We start from the raw sequence: 11736 nt of genomic DNA, 5'->3' as shown, positions 1-11736 counted from the left end.
TGATTTTCTGCTTTCCTAGGATGGTTCTTCATTAACACTACATCTTTCTTAGTTCCTCTATATGTTCATTTAACACAGTTACTTTGTTCAGGAAATAGACATTATCAAATATTACCCTTGAGAACATCTACTTCCAGTTACTTTATAACTGCTGCAGTTTTCAATGTAAGACTCACTGTTTGGTCTCTCCTATTACGTTAACTGCACATGAGGGATGCACTGATGTGCTCTGCTCAGAACCAGGGGTCCAGGAGAGGAGAAGATGAACGTGCTCTGTACTGCTCAATACTAGCCCCTTAATACAACCAGACAGCCAGCGCTTAATTAAAACTGGACTTTAAAGTCACCGTAATAGTTGGGAAAGGAGAGCTTTTTAAACAAAAACTAAAGCAAGCATCAATATCTAAATAAAAATGACAAAATGTGATACGTTTAATAACAAGAAACTTTATTGAATTACAAATTTAAAAATGGATCACTTAATTTAAAAGTGGGACTATTTTAATTTTATTCTTCTTAAACTTATTCCTTCAAAAATGCACGTTATTTTTCAAATGATAAAAGGTTAATCTGTGACCTGACAAAGTCGAGGTGGGATGGTACCAGCGGGCCAGTTCTTATATGTGGGGTCTTAACATGGACATTTAGATGTTGTTTTCTCTATTACATCAAACTGATCTGCAGTCAGCAATAGGGAAAGGGGGCAAAGGGGAGTGCAAAGCATGTGCCGAGGTCTTTCCATAGGGGCCTGAGAGCACACAGACGGAGCAGGGTGAAACCTGGACTTTGTAACAGTGGCCTTAAGATGTGCTACAGCAAGCGTGAGAATCACTTTTTCTTATTCCTAACAAAACAGATGTACATACTTAACTGTAAGGTCCTTCCTGCAAATGAGCTGTGTTACAGCCCACGTGTTAGTCTGTTCCACAACCTCATTCTTGTGCAACAGAGAGTAAGCAAATTAGAGTCAGGACAGGGATGTGCTCCGTCAGCCTCCATATGGAAAGACCACAGCTTTAATGACTTATATAAACCTTAAAGTTCTTGGTCAGTACAGATTTCCAAACCAAAGTTAAGTCATGAACTGTTTACAAGAACTACACTATCCTAAAATGCTAACATTTTCTTCCCAATATGTCTTCCTACAAAAGGGAAAAATGGTCAAAAGTTTTCATCCTTTGCCTGTGCTGGGATTTAGGAAAAGCCTACTAACAGCGTTCTGCAAAACTAAAATACACTACAAACAGGTAAATAAACAACAAACCAAACTGATTTCAACAAAGTCATGTTTCCAAAAGTAAAATCTATTAAGAACAAGTAATAAACATATACAAGAAATTACAAGAAATGAGGATCACAGTTAGTTACAAATGCAAAATAATATCTAATTGTCCCAGACTTGTGAACATAATAATTAAAATCAATTTCATATGCTAGTTCAAATATTATGTACAATTTAGATAAGCTGGTCAAGTATTATTTGAATACACACCATGTTTGATAAACTTATAATTACATTACCTCTTCTCTTTTAATATTTGCAGGTACATGCCAATATAGGGAAAAAATGTAATTTCCATTTGTGTATTAACTGAGAATAACATTTCTACTGTGTATGTTTCAGATTGTAAAAAAGTTAAGGTACATTTTCCTTTAAGAAGAAAAACAAAAGGTAAAAATAAACTGCCGAAAGTTTAATATCAACTTACTTATAAAAATGAAAAAAGAAAGTTTTGAAACAGCTACAATTATTATGCGGTCTCCTTACTGCTCTGAAACGACAGAAGGCATCTAAGGAAGGGCTGCTGTGTCAAAACCAGAGACTAACCCGAGGGATATACGTTACTTTACAAATCTGATTTGAAGGAAAACTAGTTGGTTGGTCTAGTCTTAAAGCTAATTACAAAATCCATTTTCTTAATGGTCCAGACGTTTTGCCACTTCTTCCAACTCAACAGAACTGTCAAAAGAAGAAATATTCTGTGAGATCTTTAAATACAGACAATGGGGTGTGCCCCCTCCCTCCATTTAACACAGCATACACCTTACACTGCCAAAAAAGAGGAATTTTTTAAAAAGATACTGTTATTTTCCAGACATGAAGTCACCTATATTAAGTGTTTGGCTCTTCCAACTTAGAATTACTAGGAATACATAACTAAAGAAACAGTATAAAATATTTTCTTATTAAGTACCTCACTCCTTAATTTTTAGGTTAAAAAAATTCCAAATTTGAACTTCTAGAGTAAGCCACCATAGGCATCAGCTTTCTACCTTAAATTGAATTTTTTTAAATCCAACAGGAACTATGTCAGCACTTATGCAACAAACTGCCTGCACTCAATACAAACTGCAATATACCCAGTCATCATCATCATCTCCATCTATCATGTAAACAAATCCAGGAGCACTCTGGAAAAGCCAGATTTGCCCAACAGGATTGGAAAAAAATGAACATCCCTCTCTTAGCCCAATTAAAAAAACTGCCAACTTGGCATCGGAGACACTGTTCCAAACCATGAAGACACACTCTTAATACCACTAACCTCATGGCCCAGAACGAGTCTATGTGTGTAATAAAATGGGTAATGGCCTCAAGCCCAGAAATAGTGCCGAGAGCCAAAGTCTCACACTGTACTCGTGAAGGATATTATTCCATTGTCTGCCTTTTAATTCACTTCTGATTTCAGAAAATGCTTTAACCTGTATGAGTAATTCAAAATAAACATTAGACTAAAAAGTCTAATGTTAAGTATAACTTAAAAAAGAAAAGAATCTTGTGCAAATTTCACAAAAACTAATAAAAAAATAGCCAGCATTTTTGGAGCACCAGCAATGACCAGGCACCTTCAATATATTATTTCTACCACTCACCACAACCTGCAACACGGATCATGAGAGCATCGCGGGTGGGTAATTAACAGTAAGTGGCAAAGGAGTTCAAGACCTGTTTGGCTCCAGAGACTAACTTCCTACCACGTGAGCCTCCCCAGTCCCTCACTCCTGGTACCCCCACCTCTGTCTCAGGTGTGATGTGTAATCCTTCTCCCAATGTTAAATGACATTTCTGTGTCACAAAACTCACTCCAGAACAAATCATTCAAATAGCATACCTTGCCTGTGTGGGGCTAATTCGAGAGAACACAGGCAATACAAAACAAGGTTCAGGGGAAAGCCTACCAAATCACGGCAGTGCTCATCTGGGTCTCCTAAAATAAACACTAAAACCGGGGCTTTCCTGGTGGCGCAGTGGTAAAGAATCCGCCTGCCAATGTAGGGGACACAGGTTCAAGCCCTGGTCCAAGAAGATCCCACATGCTGCAAAGCAACTAAGCCCGTGCGCCACAACTACTGAGCCCACGTGCTGCAACTATTGAAGCCCACACACCTAGTGCCCATGCTCCACAACAAGAGAAGCCACTGCAGTGAGAAGCCTGCACACCAAAACGAAGAGTGGCCCCCACTCTCTGCAACTAGAGAAAGCCTGCATGCAGCAAAAACAAATAAAGAAGACCCAATGCAGCAAAAAATAAACAAACAAACAAAGACAAAACACTAAAACCATCAGGCTGGTAGAGTAGTTTTTCCAGAATCAAAATCTATGAAGACAAGTCACATATATGTACAGGTTTTCTGGAAGAACAAGAGTAGGAGCAACTGAATAGATACAGTATACACAGGACTGTGACACAGTGACTGCACATTTAAGTTTAAATCCTGTTATTCCTGCACCAAGATGACATGAAGGTGGGCAAATTAAGTCAACACTCCATTTCTAGTAGGACACCAGGCAGCGTGAGCACCTGCACACACTCGGGCATCCGGGCAGCCCCCCAAGAAGACCGGGAGCACCATCCCATGGAGAAACCACCCCAGATAAACGGCTGAAACAGGAGTCCCAGGAGGCGTCGTACCTTCCACCGGTTTCCACACTCGTTGCAGACGACAAACGTTGTCATGGGTTCATCAGCACTCCGCGTTTGTACCTGCGGCAGAGTTCGGTGAAACATACTGCTTTTTATAATACTACAAAAAAGTCCAACCTAAATAAGAACATTCTACACAGAGATTATATAACAACCACAATGGTACCACAATAAAATGTATAAGAGCCCGAAATGAGCTCAAATAAGCAAAATATTGTTGAACAAACACACATTTCCAAACTTCATTTTTCAAAGTCCTTCTTTGTTTTTCTTTTCATCTCTAATTTATTCATCTAAAGTCATACATTACACTACTGATGAATGGCTAATAAATATGAAATTTTTTATCATAACTAAGAAGCATAGAAATGTTAATTAAAAGACGTATCAACTTTCTCTTACAAATTAGCAAAAATGTAAAAATTACAAATGTTTCATCATGACAAATATAAGCTGCCACAACCTGTCTAAAAGTTAGGCAGCAACAAGAGCCTTAAGTATCCATCTTCTGTGACGTAGGAACTTGATATCTGACCTATTATAAGATGGTAATTAGAAACACAAATAGAGATCTTTGTGCAGCTCAACATCACTAATCATCGGGGAAATGCAAATTAAAACCACAAGAAAATATCACCTCACACCTGAGAATGGCTATTATCAAAAAGACAAGAAAAAGCAAATGCTGTCAAGGATGTGGAGAGAAGGGAACACTTGTGCACTGCTAATGAGAATGTAAGCTGTTTGGTCATGATGGAAAATGGTATGGAGGCTCCTCAACAAAGTAAGAAGAGACCTCTCATGTGATCCAGCAGTTCTACATCTTGGTCTATATCTGAAGGAAATGAAATCAGTATCTCAAAGAGACTATCTGCACACATGTTCTTTGCTGCAAGGAATATTATTCAGCCATAAAAAAGAGTGGAAATCCTAACATTTGAGACAACATGGATGAACCTGGGAGGCATTATGCTAAATGAAATATGCCAAACAAAGAAAGACAAACTGTATGACATCACTTCCATGTGGCATCTTTAAAAAAAAAAAAAAAAAGGCTGAGTTCACAGAAACAGAACAGATAGATGGTGGTTGCCAGGGGCTGGGGGAAGGAGGAAATGGGAAGATGTTTTGAAGATCTAACATACAGCATGGGGACAATTATTAGTGTAGAGGAAGGGAGGCAGGGAGGGAGAAAGGAAGGGCTAACTATGTGAGGTGACGGATGCATTAATTACCTTGACCTTGGCAAGCACTCGACAATGCATATGTATATCAAAGCATCACATTGTACACTTGAAATATATACAATTATTTTTGTCAATTACTTCCCAAAAGTTGGGGGGAGGGGGAAGATCTGTGTACAAGGATGTTTGAAGAGTATAATTTTATAATAACACAAACCCTGGAAACAACCTAAACATCCAACAGGGAAATAATGAAATAAAAGTCCATCCATCTAATGGAATATTATACAGCTATTAAGATGTTTACAAAGGTTGTTTTTTTAAAAAACAACAACAAAGGGAAATGCTTACATTAAGTCAGAAAAAGTATATAAAATGATTCACAGTATTTAGCTGCAACTAGATTTTTTAAAAATTCACAAAATACTACAAGCACCAAAATATAGATTATTGTCCTCTCTGGATGGCAGATTAATGATGACTGATTTTAAATTTCTTGTTCATACTTTTCGGTATTTTCAAAATTTTCTATAAGTAACTATACTTATAGAATAACTTAAATAAACTTAATGTTATTTTTTTAGTGCTTAATTTTCTGTCAATCAAAAATTCAATCCCCTAAATCTCTCTATTAACCTAAAACAATTACATGTTCTTTAGGGGGAAATTTCTGAATTTAGCAGATTACAGACATAGCACAAACTGTCTATTTGGCAAATGAAATTAATGACTGATAAAAAAACACTTTCACATACGCACATACAATCAAAACAACTCTAATATGGCTCTTTTCAGTTGTTCAAGAACAAAAAGGAAAGTTAATCACATCATATATAAAGGTAAAAGTCATCAATATAGTGCAAGAAAGGAATAAATATCTGGAAACCAGTTAAACTAAAAGTACCCAGCCTCCAAGTGAGGGAGAGCAAAGAACCTTCCCTAAAGTACATGATCCTGCCAAACAAGAAAATTATAGCTTGTTTATATACTAACCAATAATCAACTGCTTAGTAATTCTTAGAGGAAAAACATCACCATTTTATTAAATTCTATAATATTTTATCAATTTTAGTTTATATAGCTTTCACAGGAACAATGTCTATGAAAGTATAACTCTTTCAATTTATTTTCAAATAACTGGAATCTGTTAGTATTAAGAATGCATTCTTAAACTTAAGAGATATCGCCTCTCAAAAAATATCAAAATACTGGTAATTATCTTTATCACTTGTTTTGAAACAGGAGTTGCAAGCATTCTTAGTATGAAAATAAGAATCTATACACAATCACAAACCTGTGTGTAAGTGCAGTTCTTCTTTTTACATTTGCCACACGTGAACAAGTCCGTCTGGGTCCCACCCGTCTTGGCCATCTGATGCTCTCTGATGGCTTCTTTGGTCAAGTTTTTCCGCATCTCCTTGAGCTCATCGCTGGCCATCTCCTGTTAGGCAATACTACTCAGTTACAGGCATCTTCTATACGTATGCGGAATGCTTTTTATGCTTCCTTAGTTTACTAATAAGATCACAATCAACTTTTAAAGTTTTAAAAGTGGAAAATTAATATTTTTCCTTAAAGGACCTATAAGAGTTTGCTTACTCTTAAATTTTTTTCAAATACTTCTAAGTTTGCATATGAAAACTGGGTTTAATTACTGTTTAAAGGCTTATAAATAATGTAATCCTATAGCAATGAGCACCTTGAGTATCCAGACTATGGTCTCTACTATTGCTCCCCTCCTCCCACTTGAAAAAGGAACCAGAGACCTTTGGAGGAATGTCTGGTTCCAGTTTTGAGTCAAGAAAAGCACAAGATGAGTCAGGGTCAACTTCCTGTGCCAGAAACTGCAGAAGCTACCTGACTACTGTTAGTGAGCCACACAGACAGAGGAGCTACATGAAGGTGCTCCCACTGGCAGAGAGGGGATGATTTCGTCAGCCACCAGTATGAATACTGAAAACACCAATCCCCACTGGATAAATAAGAAGTCCCAAGTCCATGATGACACTTAAGAAAGGAGAGCACAAACACCTGCAAAAATGGCAACAAAAGCCCCCACGGGCAGCGAGGAGGTCACCGACACCTTCTGATAACAAGCGAAGGGAAAGAGCTTCACATTCACCCTGCCTTTCCTATCCTAACCAACAGGGTAACCAAGCGCCTTCAACTCAGGCAAAATGCTTCTTTACCAAAGAAATCTAGCTAATAAACGTGAAAGGAATGACAGAATTTTAGAAATCTCTAATGAAATCACCAATTCAGTGGATGAACACACAGATGAAAGGCTGACGGAGAACTTCACCACAGAGGGATCAGACTGCCCTATGCAAACCCCTGATCAGTGTCCGCACCCTGAGAGCAGAGCAACAGATGCCTGTCTCCTGATGTAACGCAATACAAAGAAAGACCACTGATGGAGTATTTATGCAGGAAAAGTTAAACCTGTATGTAATCAAGCCTACAGAACCAGCTTCCAGTTCACAGAAAATAAAGGGGACAGAAAAGTTAAATAACAGCATGAGGAAGAAACAGGCAGTTCATACTGTGAGATACACAAGAGAGAAACTGGTTTTTTCTTTTTTTCTTTTCTTTGTTTTATATATATATATATATATATATATATAAGAACTTTTATTGAGATACAGTAAACACAATAAACAGCATATATTTAGAGTGTACAATTTGGTATTCCAATCTCCCAATTCATTCCCCCCCCAACCCTCCCTGCTTTCCCCACTTGCTATCCGTATGTTTGTTCTCTACATCTGTGTCTCTATTTCTGCCTTGCAAACCAGTTGATTTGTACCATTTGAGAAACTGGTTTTTTCAACAGGTCAGTGTCATGAAGAAAAAGGGGCAGGAGCAGGAGAAGAAACTCCTTTAGATTTAAATATGTACATACAAAATCATAAGAGACCAGACTTAAGGAAGCATCTAGACTCTGGATCTTGATACAAAGTACATCAGGAACATAATATGAACTACATATTAGATATACCAAGGAATATCCTTAGATTTGTTGAATGTTGTAATGACAAGTTACATAAGAAAAATGTCATAATTTTAAAGATACCTCTCAGAGATAGAGGTAAAAGGATATAGTATCTGAAATTTGCTTGAAAATAATTCAGGGGAAAAGAAAGAAAACGAAAAAAGGGATAGATGAAAAAGGTGACAAATTATATAAAATACTTGAAGCTTGGGTGATGGATATATAAGATTTCATTATACTTTGTTCTCTACTTTGTGAAAGTTTTAAATAATTTTAATGAGGTTTAATAAAATGAATTTTAAAAATACAACAATTTTTATTAGCTATATGGAAAGAAAAATTCACTCTCTTGGATGCTTAGTAAGATAATGAGAGTATAGACACACTGCAGCTGTTACCTATGAACAGCTATATCCATAAATAGCAAATGAATTCCATTTTCTCCATTTTATCTCCACAGTCGATAAGATGTAACCAATTTTATAGTATTTAACCATGAAAAGAGCTTAGAGGTTACAAAGTCTGTTTGCAATTAGAGATTCAACTCTAATTCTACATAAATCTAGAATAAGTAAAAAACACCTTTGTTTTTAGACAATAATTTATTAAGGCAATCACCCAAAGCTCACAGTACAGTTGTGAAAGGGACAAAGTATTGATGCCAATAGAGTCAGTCACTTTATCTGTCTAGTATACTGTCTATATATGTATATTAGAATAGCTAATAACAATTTATTATATATGTACTCTTTATATAGCACTTCATGATTTAAATAGACTTTACACTTGGAATACCGTCACAGAAACATACAAATAGACTCACCTCTGCTGTCATTCTAGCAAATAAGTCAGGAGGTATATTCCCACACAGCACATTTTTCCTTAAATTTGGATTCTTCGCATCCTTCAAATTTGATATCCTACTTCGTACTCTATTTTTGTATTTCATGTCCGTATTCCTTATTTCTTGATAGATTGGTACTAGGCCGTTAAGGAAAAAAGGTTAAATTATAACAGTAAGATAATTTTTTTCTGTTCTGCCACTGTAAGAATTTCTGAAATTTCTAAGCAGTGTTTCCAATTTAAATTAACAACAAGGCACTGTTTCTACCTAATTTCTTGATCTGTAACTGGCCAAAAATAGTGATCTTAATTTTATAAATTTATTTATTTATTTATTTATTTATTGGCTGCATGCGGGCTTTCTCTAGTTGCAGTGAGCAGGGGCTAGTCTTCATTGCGATGCGTGGGCTTCTTGTTGCAGTGGCTTCTCTTGTTGCAGAATACAGGTTCTAGGCACGTGAGCTTCAGCAGTTGTGGCACGTGGGCTCAGTAGTTGTGGTGCATGGGCTTAGTTGCTCCGCAGCCTGTGAGATCTTCCCAGACCAAGGCTCGAATCCATGTCCCCTGCACTGGCAGGTGGATTCTTAGCCACTGCGTCACCAGGGAAGTCCCCAGTGATAGTACTTTTATGCTATGAATGAGCAATACTTTCTCAATGTTTAATGCCAAGCAAGACACAAACTTAAAAGGGTTTCAAAACATAACTCAGATATACAATTTGAGTGAGAAAACTTTAGAATAAGAGCTTGAACATGCTTTCGCTTGCACAAATCTGCATTCTACCAAGGATCCTAAAAGTCTCAAGAAGACGCCACAGGTCCCTGGAGGGCATTCTGAGAGAAAACCATTCACAGTGACCCTGAGGGTTCATTTCTCCCTGGCTCAGCAAGAATCTAGTTTAGCAGGTGGTTTTTCTCAACAGGACAGGCTACATAGGGGCCCAGCCCGAGAGCAGCTCCCTTTCTAACAAGGCCATTTCCTCAACCAGGACAGGCCCATGGTCACACTGTCACCTAGATGTCCCCTGCTCCCCAGGCCCATGTGCAAGACCCCCCTCTCCCAGAGCCCTTCCCAAGTCGCCCAACAGGAGCACACTCTCCTCCAGGATAATGAGTGCAGGGGACTGGATATGCTTCGCTGAGTCTCCCCAAAGGTGAAGCCCTACTTCCTACTTACTAACGTGTGTTTTTCATGCCCTTCTGCACAACTTCAACCGATATGCTACCGTCTCAATTAGCAAGGCAGAAAAATAAAAACACTATCAATACTATGCGTTTGCTTTTGAGTGACAGGAAAACAGGAAGAACAAAATGACATATATGGCCTCCCCTTCCCATCAAAACACTCAAGATAGAAACTGAGGAACAAAACTTTGAATTCTTTATAGGAAGAAAAAAATAATCTAGCCTATTACTTAAAACAATTATGAATATACACGCAAAGGATATCTTCTTCGATTTGAGATCCTAGTTCTTCCTCATCAGCTCCAATAGCGATGTAGTCATCTAAGCACAGGCACAGAGAATTGTCATGAGTAAGTGATTATAACACACTAAAAGAAGTTTCAATACAGAGTCAATTAAACTGTATTTCTATGTCTTCAACCCCACTTGCCCTGTACGAAGAACCCTTTCAGTTCAGTGTCATTAGAATGTGGTCTCTTTACTACCCACTAGGCTCCTCCTCTGGATTCACCTAATGTCCACAGGCTCCTGTATGGCTGACTCCTTATCCCCCAGGAGCGGGAAGTAACTCATCTAGCAGGCAATTCCTCACTTCACAACTCCATCAATTCTGGTTGCTCCAGCAGAGAGTAGAGAAAGTTATACAAAGAACTGTCTTGTCTCCTGTGACTCAGGCTTCAATGCAAAGAAACCATTCATTTCATCTGCCAATCACATACACGGACATACTCAGAAGACTCCTATGCAAATACTCAAAGGGATAGAAGGAAATAAAAGAAACTAGGAAGAAAAAAGAAAAAAATATATAAAGAGACAGTAAAGGAATCAGAGTAGAAAGGGCAGCATAAGGAGAAAACTAGGTCATGCTAACTATGGTTCAGTGTAATAAAAAAGAAAAAGGATGAACCTATATAAGATGATAAATATTTCTACTTATGAAACTTTAAAGCCAAAATTTTACATAAGAATGAATACCTCCAAATTAAATTAAAGCTTTCATATAAAAATCAAGATCTCTTTACCACTTAAAAAAAAGAAATGAAATTATGACTATAAAACTCACTATATGCCATACTAACATTTAACAATGGGACCCAAATACAGTATCATTAACTCTCAATCTGAGGGTAGAGTACTTAGTTTGCAGATTAAATGTGAGGAGAAAAGACTGAAAAAAAGTTTAAATTACTATGAATCAGGGGAAACATCCACATATTAGAAGGAACCTACTACTTCTCAGAAATACTCAGGAACAAGCAGAGGCCCAGTCTGCCCCCTGCCCTCTGCCTTCAGTGACCCCCATCACGGCAAGCCCTCCCTGAGCCAGGCAGTGCTGGGCAGCTATCGTCAGGAGGTGGACAGGGTGGTGGTGGTGGTCAAAGGACTGAGCACAACAACGTACATGGAACTCACCTCCCGTCCGGAGAGCTGCAGCGAGCATCTCCCTACACTTTAATCGCACGGAATCAGAAGTGCTTGGCGCCCGAGGGAAAGATGAAACGTAAGTGTCTCGGGCGTTTGTCTCATCCTTTCTGCTGCTTATGTTGCCACTGGAGCTACTGAAATACACATACATATACACACACACCAAAAAGAGGTCAGGAAAA

The 11736-nt window shown here is 37.9% G+C and overlaps 1 protein-coding gene across 3 annotated transcripts in view; it reads right to left on the bottom strand.

Moving 5' to 3' along the window:
- Positions 1-427: 427 nt before the first annotated feature.
- TCEA1 (transcription elongation factor A1) overlaps positions 428-11736 on the bottom strand; it is a 32541-nt gene continuing 21232 nt past the window's right edge. For 2 of the 3 annotated variants that reach the window (XM_057736123.1, XM_057736125.1), the window contains 6 exons: positions 11543-11688; positions 10394-10450; positions 8926-9080; positions 6405-6551; positions 3915-3986; positions 428-1960 (listed from right to left, as the gene is read on the bottom strand). In XM_057736123.1, the coding sequence (XP_057592106.1) occupies positions 1952-1960; positions 3915-3986; positions 6405-6551; positions 8926-9080; positions 10394-10450; positions 11543-11688 (586 nt within the window). In that variant the 3' untranslated portion in view covers positions 428-1951. The remainder of the gene's footprint in view (positions 1961-3914; positions 3987-6404; positions 6552-8925; positions 9081-10393; positions 10451-11542; positions 11689-11736) is intronic. The other variant, XM_057736124.1, reaches the window with a different exon arrangement.

Source organism: Hippopotamus amphibius, chromosome 5 (assembly GCF_030028045.1).
Source record: "Hippopotamus amphibius kiboko isolate mHipAmp2 chromosome 5, mHipAmp2.hap2, whole genome shotgun sequence".
NCBI classification, from domain to species: Eukaryota; Metazoa; Chordata; class Mammalia; order Artiodactyla; family Hippopotamidae; genus Hippopotamus; species Hippopotamus amphibius.
Note: the sequence above shows the minus strand (reverse complement) of the source record. Positions and strands in the feature narration are given on the sequence as shown.